This window comes from Phyllopteryx taeniolatus, chromosome 10, assembly GCF_024500385.1.
Source record: "Phyllopteryx taeniolatus isolate TA_2022b chromosome 10, UOR_Ptae_1.2, whole genome shotgun sequence".
NCBI classification, from domain to species: domain Eukaryota; kingdom Metazoa; phylum Chordata; class Actinopteri; order Syngnathiformes; family Syngnathidae; genus Phyllopteryx; species Phyllopteryx taeniolatus.
In genome coordinates, this window is record NC_084511.1 from 12,117,890 (window position 1) to 12,142,474 (window position 24,585).

A 24,585-nucleotide genomic window follows, 5' to 3' on the forward strand; every position below is an offset into this window, starting at 1 on the left:
CTTGATCTGGCAAATTGGAGCAGGGTCATTAATTCGTCAAGCATAATGTGCTGAACCGCCACTCCCCCCACTCCCTACACAAACACATACACACACATACGCAGTCCCCTCCCCCATCCACTTACTTGCCTCAAACATTTCATGTTTGCTGTGTGACATGAGTGGCGGAGACAGTGTAAAGAAGCAGGAAGAAGACACGAAGCGACTGCTGCTGATGTTCAAAAAGGGACACTGGCATTTTTATCATCTCGTCTGCCAGGCTGAACACAACCACTGGTGAGTAATTTTTGTATTAACCTAAGTTGATGTCACAATAGCTGAGAAGTCAACCCAATTTGAACCATGGGCAAATTAAATTTGGCCTTTACATCCTTAGTCCTTAGTCTTTATCATCTTTTATGGAGTGCTAATAATACAACAAAAATTGCCTTAAGAATTTGGATAATTTCTGTTACGGCTATTCTCTTCTTGAAATACACAAACCACTGTAAACCAAATACAATTTGTACTTTTTTCCGAATGCTGATTACATTGCCAAGCTTAATTTGCTGAAACTACATAGTTCTACTGCCTAAGTCATGGATGCATATTCCATTTGGAAAACTGCATTTAACCCTCCTTTTGTGTTTTGAGTCAAATTGACCTGTTTGCAAATTTAAAAGGATTTTAAAAACATACTGTTAAGTGGCTGTATTTTTAAAAATGTTTCACTTTAATTACACACACACACACACATAGATGTATATAAAAGTGTCGTGAAAAAGTATTTTGCCCCCCTTCTCAAATTCTTAGATTTTTGCATACAGTAATTTCCCCACTTTAATGTTTAAGATCAAACAAATGTAAATGTAAGACCAAGATAACCCAAGCAAACATAAAATGCAGTTTTGAAATGGTGATTTTATTTATTGAGGGTAAAAAAATAACAATTTAAAGCTACCTGGCCCTGTGTGGAAAACGTAATGGCCCCCTAAACCTAATAACTGGTTGGGCCATTCTCAACAGCAACAACTGAAATCAAGGGTTTTCTATAACTGCCAATGAGTCTTTCACATCTCTGTGAAGATATTTTGCCCCACTCGTCCTTGCAGAACTATTTTAATTCAGCAGCAATGGAGGATTTTCTAGCATGAACGGCCTTTTCAATGTCATGCCACAGCAATGCAGATTTTTTTTTTTTTATTAAAGACATTCAGAAGTTAACTTGCTGGTGTATTTTGGATCGACTTGGTTCTTGCTGCAGAACCCAAGTGCGCATCAGCTTAAGGTCACAAACTAATAGCCGAACACTTTCCTTCAGGATTTTCTGCTAAAGAGCGGAATTCATGTTTCCATCGATCACAGCAAGTTGTGCAGGTCCTGAAGGAGATAAGCAGCCCAAGACCATCACACTACCACCCCCATGTTTGACTGTTGGTATGTTTTTTATCTGAAATGCTGTGCTACATTTACGCCAGATGTATTGAGACACATAGCTTCCAAAAGCTCAACTTTCATCTTGTCAGACCATATAATATTTCTCCCAAAAGTCATTTATGTTCTTTTTGGTCAGCAGTGATCGCCTTGAAAATTCCAGTTGTTGCCCAGTCTTTTCCTTATTCTTGAGTCATTAACACTAACCTTAACTGAGGAAAGGAAGGCTTGAAGTTCTTTAGATGTTGTCCTGGCCTCCTTTACGACCTCCTGGATGAGTTGTCGCTGTGCTCTTTGGGTAATTTTTGTAGGCCGGCCACTCTTGGGAAGGTTCACCACCATTCCATAATTTCTCCATTTGTGGATAATGGATCTCAGTGTGGGTCACTGGGGTCCTACAGCTTTAGAAATGGCTTTGTAACTCTTTCGAGACTGATAGAAATCAATTACTTTATTTCTCGACTGTTCTTGAATTTCTTTGGAAAGTGGCATTTTGTTGCAGCTTTTTGAGATCTTTTGGCCGACTTCATTTTGTCAAACAGGTTCTATTTAAGTGATCTTTTGATTGAACAGGTTTGTAGGTAATCAGGCTTGCTTGTGGTCAGTGAAAATGAACCAAAAAAGGGGATTAGCCACAATTAATGGATGATTTAACAAGCAGGGGGCATTACTTTTTCACACAGGGCCATGTAGCTTTGAATATTTTTCTCTCCATAATAATAATAATAATTTTAAAGAACATTTAAAATGTGAATTTAATGTTTACTTGGATTATGTTTGTCTGATATTTACATTTGTTTGATCATCTTAAACAAAGTGGGCTAACTAAGCAAAAATCTAAGAATTTGAGAAGGGGGCCAATACTTTTTCACGGCACTGCATATCAGGCTGGCGGTGTGGTATCGGTACATACAGTGCCAGAGAATTTATGAGTACCAATATTATACCAGAGTACAATACTGGTATCGGGTATAACAGGAGAGTTAAGGTACGAGATATAGATACTTAAGACTGCCTCATTATATCCAACAAAGGTGAAGAAGTAAAGACACACGTTTTGTTTTATTTTTTGATTCCCCTAACTTTTACAAACAAATGCTTTCTGGAAGTTCTGTATATTTGTTGGGTTGAGTTCCTTTTTGAAAATAAAGCACAGGCTACATTATGTGGTCAGAAAAGAGAAGTTGATGAAGGTGACTCAAATTGCTGCTGGTGATGTGGTTTTGCCTCTCTTGCACGTTGCAGACTAGAGTGTTGGGTTGCACTCACACACATCCACACTCAATTGCTGCTTTGGAGTCGGCTCAGGATGCAGTCGCTCCTCACTCTGCTGCTGGCATTTGTGGTCTCCGTCGCCTCAGGTAAGGCTGGGAACCAAATCACAATTTGAGTCATTTTCCTTTAAAACCATTTTTTAAAAAGTCCTTTTGGGGGGTGCATTAGGGTTAGGCATCTTTCCTTATAACCAATCACGTTTTTTTTTCTGCGGGATGCTGTCCCAATAAACAGACTGTCTTCTGGTAGCTATAATGAATTGTTTCCGGTGTCCTTGTTGTGATTAACTGCCATGATTTTTTGGTGGCGGAGGGGGCTCTTAAGAGGATGTATATAGGATTCAACTGCTTGAACTCTAATTGCATTTCATATATTAGTGTTAGAAAACAAACTCCTCTATTGTGCCATGTTAATTCTAACTGACTGAATTTGCTTTGCTTTCCACTGGATTACTGTATAATATGTGGATCTGGGCGCAGGTCAATGGAAGTTTGAATGGAAAGCATGTATGGGTGGGAAAGTCCTAGAGGAAGAGTGTTAAGGCCTGAATGCTGAGTCTCTCAGTCACATCCAATGCTGGGAATGTGCCGAAGAGAAAATTCCTGAACATGGAATCGCAGCTGGTTTCAGCCTCTACCTCTGTATCCAATGCTTTCTGCTAAGTGTTTCTCTAAACACACCGGTTCGAAGTGATCAGCACAGAGTTTGGAATGCTTGATAGGCACCCATAGCTGACCACGTTTTTTCACCTGTCGATTGACTTTGCCTTTCCACCGGTCACGTATTCCTTTTTCACTTGGAAAGCCACACACAAAAAAAAAAAAAAAAAAAAACCTTGCTGCTGCCTCAACCATTTGTACAACCAAATGCCACACAATAAAGCATCGTGACATCGTTAAGTCGTACGACAGCAAATATAAGAGACGAAGACCGGAAGGCGCAGGATGCAAAAAGCAGAAGGCGCATTCTGCATCATATCGATTTAACTGCTGTATATCTGCTATATAATCCCTTCGAAATGGCAGTGGTGGTTTGTAAAGGGTTTCTAGAGTTAGCAAGAATTGTTTTTATCTTTGTCCTCTGACCTTTAAAGATTCAGAACAAACTGTAATTCAAACTTTAATAACCCTGCATGGAGGAGGTGTTGATTCTACATAGTGTGAGACTGCAAGCCGGTGGCAGTTGGAAAGTGACCAGAATGTCACTCAGAGGCTAAGGCATGATTTGAACCTTCGGGACCCTCAGCCCAAAAACAGAAAGACAAACTTAAAGTGCATTCCACTTAACATATGACAATCCTATCGCAAATATTTATGATATAATAATTATTTTTTTTATATGTTAGAAGAAGGTCTGTTATTGTGTTTAAATATTAACTGCAGAGTTCATTATAATGCAAATGTTAAGCGCTGGAGTTAAGGAAACTGTAGTTCATGATGCAACTTGAAGCCATGACTGTAGAAATGACAAAATTAGAATGTTATTCACAGTTCGTCCATATGACAGTTGAAACACACAGTCTGGTACTGAGAACTCACTAACTCAGTTCAGCTTTTATAACGGTGCATTTAACCAAATGTCTTTTGTCCCTTAGAGGCATATGTACTCCCCCTCTGTTTAAATCCAAATACAGTGGACTTACAAGGGACCCACCTTCCAATTTCTTTAAGATACAAACTATATTTTAGGCAATTTGTTTTGTCTTGATTTGGGTGCAAGAGTCATTGATGGTGTAGTGGTACACTCGCCTGACTTTGGTGCGGACAGCGTGGGTTCAGTTCCCACTCAGTGACAGTCTGAATTATATGTGCCCTGTGACTGATTGGCGACCAGTTAAGGGTGTAGTCCACCTTTCGCCCGAAGTCAGCTGGGATAGGCTCCAGTGAACCGCGACCCTAACCAGGACAAGCGGTGTTGAAAATGGATGGATGGATGAGTTGCGAGCAAGAATTTGAGTTACAAGCGCACAATGGTGGCAACAAACTTCACAGCAAGTAGCAGCTTGGCAAATAGTGAACAATTCTTCAAAGTGCTCGCTTCAAGCTGTTAACTGCTGCTCCTAGTTGAAGTTTAGTGTAAAACTAAACATATAACAGAGATAATTACACATTGTGTATTTAACCAAGCCATATAAGCGTCTTACAAATGTCCACTAATTTAATGCAAAACGAAACCAGCAATGATGTCGTGGTAGGATGTAACGGATATTTGAAAACAAACGGTGCAGCAATACATGTAAACAGACATAACACCAATCACAGGTACATATTCTTTATCCTCCGTGAAAAACAACAAATATAACTGCAGCTTACTAACTTACTTGGTTGTGACTGTCTTCTTTGTATATTGGATATGGCTATGTTATATTTCCCTGGTGGACAAGGTACATACACGAGAAGGAGCAGCAGAATGTCCATTGAATTAAAGCATGAAATAATGACGCACAAAGTGTTTCATTCTTTACATTCTATTTAATTGTTATGACTGGCTGTTTTTGTGAAGCACATAACTGTAGATTGCTATTTTTCCTGTTAAAAAACACGTGACAAAATGTTTTGGTGGTGTTTTTTTGGAGGGAGTCGAACTGATTAATGGCTTTTTCATTCATTTCAGTTGGGAAAGATGGTTTGAGAGCCGAGTGTTTTTAGTTACGAGCTTGGTCATGGAACGATTCAAACTCGTAAATCAAGGCACCACTATACTGCAGCACTTATTGCAGCCTTAAAATTCCCTAATTTGTTAAACATGACTCAAACTAACAATATGAGCGCAAATGAGCAACTGTGCATTGCAGTGCATTCTGGGACTTGTATTTTGAACAGAACATATGGTATACTGTACTATAAACTTCCCATTTTAGACAGATATTCAAAACTGCCTTGCTGTCAAAATAAAACCAAATTGCTTCTCTCTGTGTGTTAGTGGTGCTAAGATCAAATTTAAGCATAATAACTCCTAAAACCTCTTTCAAAAAGGGTCTGGATATTCCCATGGTCTCAGTGTCAATCATTTAATAAATAAAATCCTTTCAAATGCAGTGATAGGGATTCAGACTCCACTTATCATTATCTTTAAGTACGTTCAGAACATAAACAAAGACATAGTCTTACATTATTTTAAAAAACAGTAGTGTCACAAGCTGACATCATCAAAGAGTTCATTAAAGAGCTCATTTGACGATTTCATAACTATAATCATGGATCTTCTTCTTACCCAGTGGAGTGGAGGCGTCCGGTGATCCGGTTAAACTCAAAGGTGGTCTTGAGTCCTGAGGTGGTGGTCAACTCTGGCACCCCTCTAGATCTGAGGTGCGAGGGCGACAGACCTGTGAACTGGCAACCCAGGCTGGCCAAACACAAACGCTACATGTCTAGGGGGAGAGGAAATGTCAGCATTTTGAAAGTGGCGCATCCCTCGGCCCAATTCACCGGGACCTACAAGTGTTTTTACATAGGTGGGACAGAGCATCATAATCTGACCTCATCAGTTCATGTGTTTGTAAAAGGTGAGCTCCAGCACATAAGTGTCACCCTCCACCCAGGTCAATGCTGGTTAACGATTCCAATCATTTGCTCTCCCTATGCCAGATCCTAGCCGTGTCTTCTGGACCAGTAGCACCTTGCTGAGGGTGGTGAAAAAAGAGGGTGAGGTTTACTTGCTACCCTGCCTCCTGACTGACCCAGGCGCCACAGATATCAGTCTCCGCATGGAGAACGGCACCACCGTTCCGCCTGGGATGAACTTCACTGTCTACCGGCACCGTGGTATTCTCATCCACAGCCTCCACCCCAGCTTCAACGCTGACTACGTATGCACGGCCAAGGTCAACGGAGTGGAGCGCACCTCCAAAGCGTTCTCCATTAACGTCATCCAGAGTGAGACCACTTCAGGGTTAACAGACCTCAACTCTCAGTTGATACCTGCAGTCTTTTTTGGACTAATTGTATAATTTGGTCCTTCTATAGAGCTCCGCTTCCCTCCATATGTGTTTTTAGAGACGGATGAATACATCCGTATTGCTGGGGAGGAACTTAAAATCTCCTGCACCACACACAATCCCAATTTCAACTACAATGTCACCTGGATATATACCACCAAATCAGTTAGTATGAACCATGCTGGGAATTTCTCTTGGGTTTTATAAAAATCATGAACTCCTCTTTGTCTTTCTGTTGTCGTCAGAAACCCACCATAGAAGAGAGGGTCCGCTCCAGTGGAGAAAATCGTCTGGACATACAGAGCATCCTCACCATCCCTTTTGTGGACCTTGCAGACACGGGCAACATTTCCTGCATCGGCACTAATGAAGCAGGGGTGAACAGTTCGACAACATACCTGCTGGTTGTAGGTAAGCTACGAGAATAGTCAACCATGCATGCATGATTCAGACTAAAAAGATGCTGTCAGGAACTGATTCTTGTGAGTCATGTATGCAGACAAGCCATACATCCGACTGTTGCCCCAACTCTCCCCGAAGCTGACCCACAAGGGTCTTGCAATTGAGGTGAACGAGGGAGAAGATCTGGAGCTCACGGTGCTCATTGAGGCCTACCCCCACATTGTGGAGCACAACTGGCAAACGCCAACATCTCCTAGCACGTCTGCACAGGAGAACAAGCTCATCCGGTATAACAATAGGTGAATTTCGAATACATTTCCTTTGAACATCCATTATTGGGTTTATAAATGCAGGGGATAGAGGAGAAGCATCTTTAGCTTGGTACGTGCATGCTCAATTCCAGTACAGTGCATTGTTACTGTACTTAAACAGATTTTCCAGGTACACTATATTGCCAAAAGTATTCGCTCACCTTTCTTGACTCAGACACGAATTTAAGTGACATCCCATTCTTAATCGATAGTTTAATCTGACATCGGTCCACCCTCTGCAATTGTAACATATAAACTCTCCTGGAAAGGCTTACCACAAGGCCTAGGAGTATGTTATGGGAATTTATGACCCTTTTCCCAGAAGTGCATTTATGAGGTTACATACTGATGTTGGACGAAAAGGCCTGGCTCTGTCTCTGCTCTAATTCATCCAAAAGTGTGGTTGAGGATTGTGCAGGCCAGTCAGGTTCATCCACATCAAACTCTCTCATCTGTCTTTATGAACCATGATTTGTGCACTGATGCACAGTCATGTTGGAACAAACTGTTCCCATAAACTTGGAAATCTCCAAAATATTAGCCCCTGAGCTCCAGGAAAAGGACCTCTGAATGCTTTAGCATACCGAGAGATTTTGGACAGTCAAATCTTTTGGGGATGATCCCTTCCTGTTCCTAAATTTCCGTGCACTAGTGCACAAAGCAAGGTCCATAAAGACACGGATGGGAGAATTTGGTATGGATCAACTTTACTGGCCTGCACAAAGTCTTGCCCTCAACTTGATAGAATACCTTTGGGTTGATTTCGAGTGGACAGTGAGCCAGACCTTCTTGGCCAACGTCAGTGTGCGACCTCACAAATATGCTCCTGGAAGAATGGGCAAAAATTCCCATAAACTCACTCATAAAACTTGTTGAAATCCTTCCCACAAAAGTTTAAGCTGTTATAGCTGCAAAGGGTAGACCAACATCACATTAAACCATATGGGTTTAGAATGGGATATAACTTAAAATCATGTTTGAGTCAAGGCAGGTGACTGAATACTTTCGGCAATATAGTGTCGCTGTACTTTATTTCAATATTTACTTATGTGATACATTTTTACTTTTACGCCTTACATTTCAACACAGATAGCTGTACATTATAGTCCTTACTTTGTCAAAAAAAAGCACAAAAAAAAACCTTGCTACTTTTTCAACTTCGGCACATGATGACACAATATAAACAGGACTGGTAGTACCAGGGATTAAGATCTTGACTGAAAAATCGGGGATAGTAGCAACATGGAGGAACGTGAACCAGGGTGCATAAATGACGATGCAGTAACAGATTTGGAGATGCAAGATATCGGCGATCCATGGGCTTATTTAAGAGAATTGTTTTGTTGTCTGCTCCAAAAGTGCTTGATGAGGAATGCATTGTCTTGTGCCAGGCTTGAGCACAAGCTACTGGCATAAGAAAATTCAGCATCTAATCTGAAACAAATTTGTCCAGACAAGGTGTATTTTTTCACTTATCATTACCTAATTTAGCATTTTTTTGTTAGCCATTTCCCTACATTTTTAAACACATTTTTATAGCATGTACAGTTGTTGTTTTTTTGTCCTGTTCGGCTGTTAGGTCAAGCAGAATGAAAGATCTGTATCCCTTTTATGCCGGAACAGTTTTACTGTGTCACATTGGTTTTTTAAGCTTCCGCTGTGGTTTCTTAGTATTTTAATTGAGGTTTATTGAGAATCAGAGTTGAACAGAAAATAGTTTCTAGAAGGGAGAGAGAAACGAAGACAAAAGACAAAGCACTAATTGTAAAAAGGATGAGAAAAGTAAGTCATTACATTACCTACAACAATGAAACATTAAATATGAGTGTTGCATGGGGCTGTAGTGCTACACCCTGTGAGGGAAGGACAGGACAAGCTACAACAGGACATGGACAGGAGAATAAGCATGCAGGACAAGGGTCGTGAAGTGTGGTGGGATTGACTATGTAAATTATAAAAGTCTATAGGACGAGAGTATGAGTGAGGGGATACACAAGCAATTCGCCTATTCATGAGTTACCACCGAGGCACCCCGACAACTGGCCACCCGGCGGGGGCCACACGGACCCAATGCCAGCCCCCCAGCCAACACCCCCTTTCCCAGAACCGTAGCACCGACCCCAGGACCCCCCCCCGCCCTCCCCCCACACACACACACACACATTCCCGCCAGCACCCACTACCCGCTCCCGAGTGTGGGAGGTGGACCGCCCCCTAAACCAGGCAGGGACAAAAAAAAAAAAAAAACGCCCCACCACCAACAGCCAGAGTACCCACTCCGGCACCCACGGAACATGGGCGGGTCACCATCACACTACCAATACTCTCCGGGAGGTCACCCTAGTGGTTCCCCCCCACCCCCGAGATTGGGAAGGAGTGAAGAAAATCACGCCCCCACAGACGCCGGAACCGCCAACACAGCGGCAAGAGAAGAAGCCCCCACTCCATGCATGTGTCCTCTCACCATGCAAACTGATCTAAAATGTGTGAGAAAAGAAAAATAAATAGCTAAATATAATAATAATAAAACAACAGCAACCTCAACAACAAAGAATACAAAATTCAAAAGTGTACTTTCAGCCCAACCGAAGCGCCCCAACCAGTCCCAAAGGGAGGGGCACGGGCACCGGACCACCATCCCCCTCACCCAGCACACCCCACCACCGCCACCGCCCACCACCACCCAGCCACCAACAGGGCCCAACGCAGGAGCTAGCCGCCACCCAAAAACGGCCATAGCCCGCCAAAAGCGAGCCCATGTTAAGTGCCCCTTCGTGACCAAGGACCGGCGAGGGTGCCAAGAGAGGGGGGGGGGGGGGCACCAAGGGGGAGGGGAGGGGGCAGACCCCCTTCTCTCCGCAGCCCGATAACCGAAGGGGGGGGGTAAGAGGCAAGACTCGGCCCGACCGGCTGGAAGACCACAGAGTAAAGGGGGGCAGCCCCTCCCCACCTTAAAGCTAATTCCCCCTTGTCATTGAGAATGCATTTCTGCAGATTTATAATCATTGTCAGGAGGCATTGAAACATATTTTTCCCATTTTGCGATTGGTAAGTGTCCTTGAGATTAATTTGTATACTTTTGGAAGGACTTTTTTGTTTTGTGGGAGTAGTACTACTAGTTCTACTATTTTCTGAACAGAAACAGGCAGTTCTAAAGTATTCACGTGTGTTGAAAATCTTTTTAGGATTGTTATTTATAGTGTTGAAGGAAGTTACCACCTCTAATTTGAAATTTAAATTAATTAATTTGAAAATGAGTGCATTATTTTTGTAGGCGGTCACTTCCACTTTCTTCCCATGTGCTGCAGTAAAGGGGTATTTTGTTCATCTCAAAATCGGGATTGTGCCAGACTGGGGAAGAATGATATGGTGCTGACTGAGATTGTGTGGTTTCTAGACTTTTCCACCGAGCTGATAAAGTGGCTGCAATAATCGGATTCTTAAAACAATTGTGGCGTTTGACACTTGTGCTGATAAATGGGACGTCGGAAAGTTTGGTCTGTTCTAGTTAGTAGTAATAGTAGTAGTTTTATTGCGGCTGTGTTCATATGGCTTTTCATTAGGCCTTTATCTTTGATCTCTATCATCATTCTGAAAAATTGTGGTTCTAGCATAGACCAATAATGTTTATAAAACTCTTTGGAAAATCCATCATTGCCTGAAGCTCTACCTGTTGGCATATCATTTAAGGCTTTATGCAACTCTGCAAGGGTCTAAAAACTCTTTACTTTCCGTTAAGTTAATTGAGGGACCTAGCCATCCCTCAATTAACTTAACTGAAAAAAAGTTTCAGTCATTTTTTATTTTGCTTTTTTATTTATCTTTTTCCCTCAGTACGAGCACTATGCAAATGAATAAGAGGCAAGCAAAAGTTTTGTGTGGAGTGATGTTTTTCTCCATTGTGCAAACTTATTTAAATGGGTATTGTACAAAATTGACTTGCATTACATTTAAGTGTCTTTACTGTTTTTCCCTTTATTTAAGTAAGAGAGTTTAACTGGTACTTGTACTTTTAAACAAGTGTCTGTATTTCTCCTTGAGTCAGAGTGTGAGTACCATGGGACGCACCGTATTAAAAGGTGCAGTCTCAGTTACGGGGTCTATTTCAGTATTTAACACATACATAAGGCGCGCATACGCTATCTTAAAACATACGGTAGCATGCATGCACGCTAAAACAATGTTTTTAAAAAGGCAGCGGGAGCAAAACTGAGTTCGGTTGTACTTTATTGAAGTATTTAACAATGTACTCTCGTTATTTTTTTTATCAATCCTCACCATCAAAGTCCTCATCTTATGTATCCAAAATGAACAGCTGGGCAAGTTCTCCAACAAACATGCCGGCTCTCGTCATTGTCAGAGTTAGTCTCGTTGCCGGGGGGCTGCTCAGCAATGATGCCGGCTTTCACGAAAGCTCGGACAACAGTCAAAGCAGATACATTAGCCCAAGCATCCACAATCCATTCACCTATGGTGGCGTAACTTGCCCAGCATTGCTTCCCAGTCTTAGTAAAGCTGTGTTCGCCATCTGTCCTCTTAAAAATCACCATACGTGGCAGTTTCTGTCCATTACCATGGCAACCAAGCACAACAGTAAAAGCCGGATTCTCGTGCCCCGTTGTGCGTATCGCTACCGTGGTGGTCCCCTTCTTCTCTACAGTGTGGTTCACCGGGATGTCGAAAGTGAGTGAAAGTGAGCGGCACCTCGTCCATGTTTGTGATGTGGTTGGGCTGGATGTGTTTGTCGGCAATCTTTTTACTGCAGTAGGAGCGGAAGATGGCCAGCTTTTCCTCGTAATCCGCCAGAAATTGCTGCGCCACGGTAGTCCTTGCCCCGATGGATACATGGTGCCGTTTCATAAAACGAAAGCACCAAGATGGACCTCCTTGAAAATGTTCGATTTTCATTTCTTCTGCAAGCGTTATTGCCCTCAGTCGAATGGTGACTGTAGAGACGCTTGTTTCCGCGGAAACTCAGCTTCGTCTTCTTCTTCGTTTTCCTGCTTCCTCCACTTGCGAACCATGGATTCGTTGATCTTGAATTCTCTCGCGGCTGCTCGATTCCCATGTTCCTCCGCGTAACTGACAGCTTGCAGTTTAAACTGTGCTTCGTAAGCGTGTCTCTTCATAGGTGCCATTTTCGGGGGTCCTTAGCCAAACTACTGGCCCTACTGGGGCCGTGGCTTTAGCGTCCTGCTTCACGCACCCTTCCCCCTTTACATCCGCATGCTGTCCTCAGCCACGTCCGCTTTTCCTCTGTATAAGCAGCGTGTCAACAGGAAATGCTCCCAGTCAGTCAAGCGGTCCAAAAAAAAAAAAAAAAAGTCAAGCGGAGCGCTCATCACACAACATTTATAGACGTTGGAACTCGGTGCACACACAAGGCGCGCCACATTATAAGGCGCCCCGTCCATTTTGGAGAAAATTTAAGACTTAAGTGCGCCTTATGGTCGTGAAAATACGGTACTTTTGCCACCTTTGTTCCCAGGTAATGAGACTACTGAAAGCCGTAAGTTCTGTTCTATATCGATGTGGAAGTGCAGAAGTTCTGAATTAGTCACAATTAAATTCCTCTTCCTTTATCTCCCCTGTCAGATACCATGCGACATTGCAACTGAAGAGAATGAATGCTCAGGAGCAAGGTCAATACACCTTCAATGCACGGAGCGACTTGGCCAATGCCTCCATCACATTCCAAGTTCAGATGTATCGTGAGTGACGTGTTCAGCACATTTGGTTTAACTCCCTGGTCCCGACTTTGTGCTTTATGTGGATCACAATTGATTTCCTCTCACTGGCAGAGAGACCAGTTGCCATGGTGAGATGGGAAAATGTGACTACTCTGACATGCACGTCCTTCGGCTATCCTGCCCCTAGAATCATCTGGTACCAATGTTTTGGAATACGCCCCACGTGAGTGTCCTTGCCAAGGGAAAAACAATGTGTTTTCATTCAAATATGCATTCTTTAACGGATGGCGAAAATGTGGTTCCAATGGGCAGCAGTAGTTACTAGCTAATCTGAAAGGACTTGGGCTTTGGAACAGGTCAGTCACAGTTCGGCTCCTGCTGTGGGCAAAAGTATAAATAAAAAAAAAAGTAGTTTTGGAGGGATGCTAGTCTGCTTTCTGACTGCTGTTGAGGTGCCAGATAAAAACTCATCCATCTATAACTCTTCTGTCCAGGGTCACTCAAGGGATGGAGTCTAACCCCATTGGCTCAGTCAGGAATTGAGTAGGAATTGATTGCATACTAGTTGTATGGAAAACCATGTTCACAACTACCATCAAAAGTCTGTTAAGAAAATTCACCAGTTAAAAAATATTGTATTTATTTTATATGCCCTGCGATTGGCTGGCGACCAGTTCAGGGTGTACCCCACCTCTCGCCCGAAGATAGCTGGGATAGGCTCCAGCACGCTCGCAACCCTAGTGAGGATAAGCGGTACGGAAGATGAATAAATTAATGTATTTATTTTATATGATGCCAGTTCTCAACTACACTTCCTTTCCATTACAGGGCATTTTGCTCAAAATCCTACTAAACACTGCCGTAATCTAACTTTAAACCTGTTTGCATTGAGGCAGGTGCAATGAAAGCAATACTGGGCTGCAGATGGCCACCCCATTGCAAGCTCAGACAGTGGAGGTTCAGAGGGAGGAGTACGGGGCGGTGGCAGTGGAGAGTGTTCTCACCGTGGGACCTTCAAGCCGGAGGATGACAGTGGAGTGTGTAGCCTTTAACCTCGTTGGAGTCAGCAGCGACACATTTGCCATGGAAGTGTCTGGTGAATATCTAATCGAAAATGCCCTTCTGAGCCTAGGATTTTTTTATCCGAGTCATGAGGACGTGATTTAAACCACATTTGATGTTCTGCATTAAAAAAAGATCTTTATTTCTCACAGTCAGCTGTTTACTTTGGAGCTTAATGTTCTCTTTTCACGATATTAATGACCCATTCTCAAAGCTAATGCAAATTTAAGCACATTTTCTACAGATACATATTCAAGAAACTGGATTTTGTAACATAACATTGTGAGTCACCGTGACTAAATCTTTCTTTGGTTATGCAGACAAACTTTTCACCTCCACCTTGACCGGATCTGCAGGCATTCTATCCATCTTCCTTGTGCTTATGGTGTTTGTCTTTTACAAATATAAGCAGGTGAAGTGAAAGTGACAATATGATGGCAGTTTAAATGCAAATGCAGCTTCATTTAAAACTATTCTTCCCCTTCCTACCTTAATTAGAAACCCAGGTATGAGATCCGTTGGAAGATCATTGAGGCAAGAGATGGAAACAACTACACCTTTGTTGACCCTACGCAACTGCCCTACAATGAGAAATGGGAGTTCCCACGGGACAAACTCAAGCTAGGTTGGTAGCATGATTTATGTGAAATAGTCTAATAGAAGATTCCAAAACACCTGCAGATCCAAAAGAAGAAATTTATTGAACATCCTGCCTTTACAAAGATATAATTGTTTAAATTTAATTTACACTGTCAGAGAGGTAGGTATTCAGTCGAAGTTTAAGTTTCATCATTCGTTTTTGAGAGGTGTTTCAAATGATTACTACTGTAAAGACAGAATTCTGATTGCATTGCATCTCAGTGCATAAGTATACTGCAAATGATGATTATCATACCAGAGTTTCAGGCATTAATATAATGATGAAAGGTGTTCCAATGTCATGAAGTCAGGTCCAACTTTGCAGGAAAGATCTTGGGTGCTGGAGCTTTTGGAAAAGTGGTGGAGGCCACAGCCATCGGTCTTGGAGAGAAAGACAACGTGATGCGTGTGGCTGTGAAAATGTTAAAAGGTGTGACTGTTAATTATTGTTCCAGAAAATATAATAAACACAATCATCATTTTCATGTGATCGAGTCAGCAACGGCGGACTAATGGCACTGAGTTGTTTGTTTGAAGCCAGTGCCCATTCTGACGAGAGAGAAGCTCTGATGTCAGAGCTGAAGATCCTGAGTCACTTGGGACACCACAAGAACATTGTCAATCTACTGGGGGCCTGCACCTTCGGAGGTAACATGTTTTCTACATTGAGTAATATGTGTGCAGCTACAGTACATGTTTTAGTTCAAATGGTCTTAATGTGGCGTGGTTCCCCTTCAGGACCTGTGCTGGTAATCACAGAGTATTGCGGCCTTGGGGACCTACTGAACCTCCTCCGCCAGAAGGCAGAAACATTTATGAGCTTTGTCATGAACATGCCTGCCATAATGGACAGCTCCAATGACTATAAAAACATCTGCAATCAGAAACCTTTCATAAGAAGGTACGCCACCAAGCACAATGGCAACAATGATGGAGTTTTGAACCTTTAACCCTTGAACCCTAAAGTTTTGGGTTGTGAATCTGAGTATCAGGCCTTCGTCCATAGAGTTTACGGGTTCTCCCTGTGCTTAGGTGGGGTTTCTCCAGGTAGTCTGGCTTGCTCCCACTTTCTAAAAACATGCATGTTAGGTTACCTAAAGACTCTAAATTGTTCTTTGGTGTGAATATGCGTGTGAATGGTTGTCTATATGTGCCCTGTGATTGACTAGTGACTAATCCACAATGTACCCTGCCTCTCGCGCAAAGTCCTGTCTCATCCCTGTTTTGGACCTGATTTCTGTTCAATTTCAAGTTGATTTCCAAATTGCTCTACCTCGAGTTCCACAAGATTTTGTGACTGTATCATCCTACAGTGACAGCGGAATCTCTAGTGAGTCGTCAAGCAGCTACTTGGAGATGAGACCGTGTCAGCTGTCAAACAGCAAGCCATTACAAGGTAACATTGTCATTTTTTAACGTGAATTTTTCCTTCAACAGAACTTCATTGTCTTGCTAACATGATGGGACTTGTGCCTAGACGCAGTGTGCGAGGAGACTGGAGAATGGCCGTTGGGCTTGGATGACATGTTGAGGTTTTCCTACCAAGTTGCTCAAGGCTTGGACTTCTTGGCTGCCAAAAATGTGAGTCATTTTTTTCAGTTTGATTACCGAACTCATCGCAGTACAGAATCCGCTCTTATCAAAGGGCTAAATGATATGCAGTTGAACACTGACTCGGTCAGGACAGGTGTCAGTTCTTGTTGGATCTCAGTCCAGCGTTTCATAAAGTAGATCATAACATACTGACGAACAGGTTGGAAACCTCGGTAGGACAAAATGGAAAAGTCCTTAAATAATTCAGGTCCTACCTGGAGTAAAGGAGTTATTTCATAACCATTGAAAGTTATCAATCTGGTTGAATGACAAAACCATATGGAGTCCCTCAAGGGTCAGTTTTTGGACCCCTTCTGTTGAGCCGGTATCTGCTTCCCTTGGGTCAAATGCTTCAGAACCATATTGTTGGCTATCATAGCTATGTAGATGACACACAAGTTATATCCAGCACTGTCTCCAGATAACCACAGTTCAATTGAGGTGTTGTGTCACAGTCTAAAACAAATAGATAAACTTAATGGATAAACCAAAATTTCCTTCAAATAAACCACAACAAAACCGAGATAAATATTTTTGGCAGTAAAGAAAAGAGGATTGCTGTTAGTAAATATGTGGAGGCACTCTCTTTAACTAAAGACAAAGTCCAAAACCTTTGTGTGCTGATAGAGTGCGACCTGACTTTCAGCAGTTATACCATATCAATCACTAAAACAGCCTTCTACTAGCTGAAGAACATATGCAGAGTGAAGGCTTGCATGTCCCAAGCAGATCAGGAGAAGTTCATCCATGTTTTTATCTCAAGTAGACTTGACTATTGTAATGTTCTTCTGACTGGACTCCCCTAAAAGAGCATTAAACAGCTGCAGCTCATTCAGAACGCTGCAGCTTGGGTTCTGACCAGAAAAAGACATCAGAGCATATTACTCCAATTCTAAAGTCTCTACACTGGCTCCCAGTCAGGTTTAGAATAGACTAAAGTTCTGCTACTGGTCTATAAATCATATACACAAGAAATTTTGATATGCCATCCAACCATCCATTTTCTAAACCGCTGATCCTCAAGCGGGTCGCGGGAGTGCTGGAGCCTATCCCAGCTGACTTCAGGGCAGGCGGCGTGGTACACCTTGGACTGGTTGCCATTCAATCGCAGGGCACATAGAAACAAACAACCATACACATTCACATTCACACCTACGGGCAATTTAGAGTCTTCAATTAACCTACCATGCATGTTTTTGGGATGTGGGAGGAAACCGGAATACCTGGAAAAAACCCACGCACGCACGGGGAGAACATATTGATATGTTTAACAGAAAACTCTAAGTAGTATTGCTGTTCAATGAGACAAGCTGCTTTCTTGTGTGCAGTGTATTCACAGAGACGTGGCTGCTCGAAACATCCTTCTGACGGACCACAGAGTAGCCAAAATTTGTGACTTTGGCCTGGCACGGGACATCATGAGTGACACCAACTACGTGGTGAAGGGCAACGTAAGGGCACATTTGTCAACCTTATTTCCATTGGTGCACACATGTTTCAATGGATTTGGGATCTTGTCTGTTTGAAGGCACGTTTGCCAGTGAAGTGGATGGCTCCAGAGAGCATCTTTGACTGTGTATACACTGTCCAGAGTGATGTGTGGTCCTATGGAATCCTCCTGTGGGAGATCTTCTCTCTGGGTGAGATGACACACATCCAAACCCACACACAGCCAAAAGGTGGCAAACGTACTCACACTCTGCACTTAAGAAGCTCTACTGTACAGATTCTTGTGTAAAAAGACTGGTCGATATTATTGATTCCACCCCTTAAAGGGGAGTTTGCATTGTTAAAACTGCTAACAAGATTGAGAACAAGATGAATGTAGCCTCACTTCATTAATCCCAAACCTTCGAGTCTCTGACTAAAACTCACCTCTCACTAACGTGTACGAGCAGGATTCACAAATACGCATGGCCATTCAAAATGATATTATGAATTATTATTATTATTATGAAAGTGCATAGTCGTGATACATTCTGTAGTCACAGAGAAAATTTAAGTTAAATTCCGTGTCCCTTTTGAATCCTTTTCGCTACCTGAGGACCCTTTGTTCTGGTGTTTGCTGGTCATACGCCTAGTTGGCAATTGAGGGATGGGCATTTTTAGATTTTGCAGTTTTGGCTATTCCGCAACACCAGGATGAATGACTGGTTACCACATCCGACGCACAGTTCAGAGGTTGTGGGTTCAAATCTGACCCCCAGCTTTCGTATGTGGAGTTTGCATTTGTTCTCCTGTGTGGGTTTTCTCCAGGTAGTCCGGCTTCCTCCCATACTGCAAAAACATGCATGGACGGTTAATTGAAGACAGTACTGTAGGTGTGAATGTGAGTGTGATTGGTTGTTTGTCTAATTGGATGGCGACCAGTTCAGCGTGTACCCTGCCCTTTACCCAAAGTTAGCTCCAGTACACTTGCGACCTTAGTGAGGATAAGCGGTACAGAGAATGAATGGATGGTTATTCCGCTATAGTTTCAGCAAAGCTCCTGAAGCCCAAGGTAACAGGAAAGCGTGAAGCTGCTGAGGTGTGCTCACTACGCCACTAGCAAATGATTGACACATTGTCAGTCAAACCTTCTATTTCACATAGGTTGTTTTTCCTCTGCCACGCTGATTTCTTAAAAATCACATTAGCGGTACAAGATGGGGCCATAGTGTTTTTTTTTTTTTTTTTTTTTTTTTTTTTTAACAGATCATTTTACTCATGTATTCCTGTCAGGTCATACTGAGGGTTTTAACAAATATGACCATTTTTTTTCAATTCATACACACACACACACACACAACTTACTCTGATTACGTGTTGTTGCTGTGATTGTGCTCCACCAGGTAAGAGCCCTTACCCCAGCATGGCTGTGGACTCCAGCTTCTACAAGATGGTGAAACGAGGCTACCAGATGTGTCAGCCAGACTTTGCTCCACCTGAGATGTAAGCTCCCCCTCCTTTCCAGTTTCACCTAGAATTGGCTGGTTGGGTTGATGTTGGATGGAGATGGGTTGAGGGAAGCTGTTTGGATGATAGATAGGGTGTCAAACTCATTTTTGTCACGTGCCACATTGTAGTTACAGTTCCCCCCAGAGGGCCGTTATGACTGTGAAACCATATAAATGTTCAATCGCTACAGGTGCGGTTTCTGATATGGGCAATATGGCAGCTGCCGAGGGCAGCATTCTGTGGGGGGTGGCACTCCCCCCCTCCCCGCTGATGATCGGCCAAGGGGCGCAATTGACGGCCATCGCACAGTATGCCAAACGGTCCAGGACCACCTCTGATGGCCTCATCATATTTCATATACACAACAAATTGATGGATAACTACTTAACTAACTAAGGATAATCGTTTGTTTAGTTACTGTAAAAAAGTGGTTTGGTAACAAATTCTTGCATTATTTTAACGAATTTTATTTATTACATATGACAATTTGAGGTTTTGGTACATATTTTAGCTAGAATCATGGAGCTTGACACAGATGATTTGCTTTCGCGGGCCACATAAAATAATGTGGTGGGCCAGATCGGGCCCCCGAGCCTTGAGTTTGACACCTCTGATGTACAGGATCAGATGATGGATGATAGATTGCTGTGTGGATGACTAGATTTACAATAGATGACAATGTATGAGGATGATTGGTGGACCGACTGTGAGTTAAAGCAGGCAGCGGAAAATACAGAAGAATGTGTGTTCCTCTTGTGAGTGTGTGAGTCTGAGGATGTACTTATTTTTTGCGGATGTCACACCACCCCGGAATAATTGTGCTGTGGACACAGTACAGACTAAATGTGAGTCAGTTCCCAATCATATGTTCTCCCTGTGTGAGTCAGACCTCAGTTATGCTTGTTAGCCACATGATCACCATGCTGGTAAGCCATGGAACTGCTATTTCACGGCAGCAAAAAACAGACTGAGGCAGGGAACAAATCTCTCTTGTCCAAGCATGTAAACACTTCCTTGTAGTTCCTCTTATCATTGCAACTTCAACTCTTACATACTATACTGCTCAAATTTGACAACAAAAATACCCTAAATGTCATTCTTTGACCCCAAATTTGAAAATGAAAATATGTTTTTGAAATGTCGTTCTTTTGTACGGGTGTTAAAATGTTTGTGTACACCGAGGCTGTTCTGGGTCAAATTTGACCTGTGTCTACTAAAGATGGATTTTAGATTTACCAGTGGATTAAATCAAGGAAAAATGGTGCGAATCTTGAAACTGTAAAATTACATACCATAAATGAGTGTATTTATTATGGTACAGTGGTAACAGTATTCAGGGGGGAGCTTGAAACACTACTTTTTTACCCAGCACATTTGCACAGGTTCCCGCCGGAATATGCACCTGTTGTTGTTTGAAGGTGTATGGGGAAATCTTGAAACAGTGAAAGAGCATAAGCATGATCATACATACAGAAACAGAGTAGAAGTCATACAAAGGTCTGATTGTGCCTTGACACAGCCGTGAAATCTGCACCTGCAAAAACAAGTACCTGCACTATACTAACAATGGATAGTTGCAATGTAACTTCCACTCATTTCATGTCTATGGTAAAATAGAGCAGCACATTGTTTAATAGTAGAGGTTTTTATATAAAAATCTGTGGTGTACAACAAAGGAAATTCACTTACTTTTCTCTGAAACATTAAGGATTAATCATCCATCTGAATCTGAATTCATGGTCAGACAGACTTGTAATGTATTTTGAAAAGATGGGTGGTTTATTTTTTAACCTTGACAATTATTTTATGCATATCAAAATTGACCCAGAACATACTACTGTACAAAGTGTGTCAGAAGAATTTCAGGACTGGTGTTACAAAAGCTATCCAGTGGAACCTCAGTTTTTGTGATTATACCATTCCAAAAAGTCTGCCTAAAACCAAATCATATGAAAACCAAAGCAGTATTTCCCCTAAGAAATAATTTAAATTAATCAATTCCAGACACCCCAAAAAATACATTTTAAAGAGAATAAGAATAGTTTTACAGTAAACTGTGAAGTAGATATAAATGACTAACAAAGTGGATAAATATTTAACATCAGTTTTACCTTTATTGAAGTCTTTTGATGGCATATGCAAGAGTGAGGGGAGCAGTTTGGGTACTTTTGACTTCTTATCTGAATTCTATTGTGTTTCTCGCTTTCCTTCAATCCAATAGCTGGCACTCTGAACTTTCTGTCGTAATGTGTAAAAAGGATTCAACAGATGGCAAGGCGCATTCACAGTGTAGGTTTTTATTAACAACTTAAAGGAAATAACAACCCCCCTGCTCTGCTCAGCAACACTCTGGCCAAGTTGGGGTCAAATCGGTGTAACATCTTGTCGAAAGTCAGGCCTTCAAAGTAAAAGCACGGCTCCATGGTGGCTTGCTTAGCAGTCACACTCAAACTATTTTGTGCTTGTTTACTGAATGCAACTTTTTAGTAAGCCACAATGCAGCCCACGGAAGTGTGTTGAAACATTTATTATATTGTGTGCTTTTATTTTGAAAGTCTGTCTTTTGACAGGATGTGTTAATGTTGCTGAGCAAGCCGGGATGGTGATCGCCTTGAGTTGTTAATAAAAGCTTGCATTGTGGAATTTGACAACTTACGAAATGCTTCGGATGAACGTGTATCAATCCCAGGAAATAAATGGCAGGGTCACAATATTTTTTTGTACGAAAACCTAGCGGATGTATGAAAACTGGGACAAAATTTTGACGAAAACATTTTTGAAACTGAATCATACGAATACTAGGGCTTGGAAAAACCGAGGTTGCACTATATTTCAAATTCAAACTACTAAGTACAAGTTTAGTTTCCCCCCTCAAAGTAATCTAACTAGAGTCCAACACACTGTCCAGCCTTCTCTGGAAGTTTTCTTCCAGGATCCTCCGCAGCTCGCCGTCATGGCCATCTCGATGTCGTCAGTGTCTTCGGCCAGGAAGTGTCAGATGCTCAGGGCATTGTTAGCAGGCGCGTTGTCCTGATGAAGCAGCGACGAGTTGTCTGGCTAAAATTCTCGCCTCTTCTTGCGCACTGAGCGAAGCAAACACCGCAGGTCCACTTTGAGGGGGAAAACTCGTAGTTTGTACTTTGGGTTTGTGACAGGAGTCCTGAAACTTTTCTAACACACCTTTTATGTATGCATGGAGAATTAACAATGTAAGTCACTGCCCCAAAGCCTCAAAACATGATCAAAAATGAAAATCCCCCTTTTCATTCTTTTGCTCCAGCTATGATATCATGAAGATGTGCTGGAATCTGGAGCCCACCGAACGTCCCACTTTCAGCAAGATCAGTCAGATGATACAAAAACAGCTCGGCGAACAAGTGCAACAAGAACAGGTGAGCTGTCTGCAGCAGGATGGGAACATCTGTTTTTCGATAAGAACATGTAACCGGGCAGTACGGTGGGACAACTGGTTAGCACATTTGCCACACAGTTGTGGAGTTGGGGGTTCGAACCCGGGCCTTCCTGTGTGGAATTTGCATGGTTTTCTCCATCTTCCTCCATGTCAGGTTCATTGTAGACTCCAAATTGTCCATTGGTGTGACCGTGAGCATGAAACCTTGTTTGTCTATAAGTGCCCTGCGACTGGCTGAGATAGAAAGCAGTATAAAAAAATGGATGTATGGATGAGGGATTAAAGCAAAGCAAAGCAAATGTATTTATATAGCGCATTTCATACACCAGGTAACTCAATGTGCTTTACACGATTAATTGATTAATTAAATCAAGTGTGCTGTCAAACCAATCCGATTGCCGTTCCTTTGAGAAAACATTTTGAGTGTTTTTAACAGACATTAGAAACAAAAGTCATGCTTTCTTTGTTTTTTTTCTTTCCAACATCACCACCTAAACTCTGTTTGTCCCACAGTTAATTTATCAGAATGTGCAGCAGCAGCAGCAGCAGGTCACGGAGGCCGAAGAGCGCGAAGAGTGTGACCAGCCCAAGTGCTGTGACACCCCTTGTGAGCAGTCTTGTGACCCCGAGGAGGAGGAGGAGGAGGAGCCTTTGATGAAGACTAACAGCTATCAGTTTTGTTGAAAATCCTTGACGAATGAAGTGGCGTCGGTAACCTCCGCTCCCGTCAACAAAAACTTCAAACTTATAGACATGACTGCAGGAAACGAGCTTTCATGCTTCCTCCTTGACTGTTTGTAGCTCTATCAGCACAGGAATCATTCAGCTCCATAAATCCAGAAGACTACATAAAAATAATATTGTACGCTACAGTATGTTTTTCCCACGGGAGTGAACATCTGTATTTTATTCCACAGCAGTCGAAAGCAAACAAATGACGATTGTGTATAAAGTGCTCAGCCTGTTTTTTTTTTTTCTAGTGCGTGCAAATGGACTGTGAAGGAGGCAAAGAATGACAACGTTGTTTTTTCCCTCCACGCTTTGGTCATAGCAGGAGCTCTTGTGACACGATTACAGTAGCCGTGGCTTGTCGGCAACATGTGATCGCCCCACTTAAGTCAAATGCATTCTCCACAGGTTCAGGGCAATGCAATACATCTGAACTGCGCATGGCAACCAATGGATCCACCGTAGAATAGATGACTAGTGTTTTATGCTTGACAATGTGAATGTTGTATTGTGTTTTTCAGACCTTTTTGTCCATTTTCTTATAGAGTTCCATATAATCTTGATTTTTGACCATATGTAGGAGTCAGCCTACACTGCCAAATGTATAAAGTAACATAAGCTGTGAGAAATGTGTATGCCACACGGCATTTCGAATATGCTTGCATATACAGCAAATGTGTGAAATTAATGATCATGTATATATCTCCTAATGTATATCAAGAAGTATCTTTATTTTAGGATTTAGCAGAGGTTGTAGTGAATGCATAGTATACAAGATGTGTGGTTTTGTGCAAGTGAGACAATCTTTGATCATAATAAAATCTTTACACTGAAACTCCAGTGTGAAGTTTGTCCTGGATTTTACTTTTTGACTATTTTCCTGACTTCTTCTGATAGCTTTCCCTTAGCTATCAGTCAATGCTGCAAAACTCAAATAACTTCAGAGGCATTTGTGTGGTTTCCACTAAAATAAAGCTGCTGCTTCTTGGTGTAGCACTTCACTAGCATACTTGTTTTAGTGACCTTTGCAATGTAATGGTCTTTTTTTTAAGTCGACAGTGTTCCTTTTTAATATTCAATGTGTATCTTTTAGATGGAAATGAAGTGTTTAGAATTTTCCAAGGTTGTTTCTTCAAAATTGACCAATGAGATTGATTTTTTGAATGTAAAAAAAAAAAAAAAAAA

At 42.1% G+C, this 24,585-nt stretch overlaps 1 protein-coding gene across 3 annotated transcripts; it reads left to right on the top strand.

Moving 5' to 3' along the window:
• The first annotated feature begins 83 nt into the window (after positions 1-83).
• csf1ra (colony stimulating factor 1 receptor, a) lies at positions 84-24,240 on the top strand. 3 transcript variants are annotated; one of them, XM_061786971.1, is made up of 23 exons: positions 85-276; positions 1,301-1,416; positions 2,659-2,774; positions 5,906-6,193; positions 6,276-6,563; positions 6,654-6,790; positions 6,871-7,036; positions 7,125-7,326; positions 12,934-13,049; positions 13,140-13,251; positions 13,925-14,124; positions 14,411-14,502; positions 14,589-14,715; positions 15,055-15,159; positions 15,267-15,377; positions 15,468-15,630; positions 16,043-16,125; positions 16,207-16,310; positions 17,651-17,773; positions 17,851-17,962; positions 19,154-19,253; positions 22,540-22,651; positions 23,185-24,240. In XM_061786971.1, exons 3-23 carry the CDS (start codon positions 2,723-2,725, stop codon positions 23,353-23,355), a joined length of 2,964 nt encoding a protein of 987 aa, XP_061642955.1. In that variant the 5' UTR covers positions 85-276; positions 1,301-1,416; positions 2,659-2,722; the 3' UTR covers positions 23,356-24,240. The 3 variants fall into 3 exon arrangements, with proteins under 3 accessions (XP_061642956.1, XP_061642955.1, XP_061642954.1); XM_061786972.1 differs by lacking the exon at positions 1,301-1,416 and having other exon boundaries at positions 84-276; positions 7,125-7,314; XM_061786970.1 differs by lacking the exon at positions 1,301-1,416.
• The last annotated feature ends 345 nt before the right edge of the window (positions 24,241-24,585 follow it).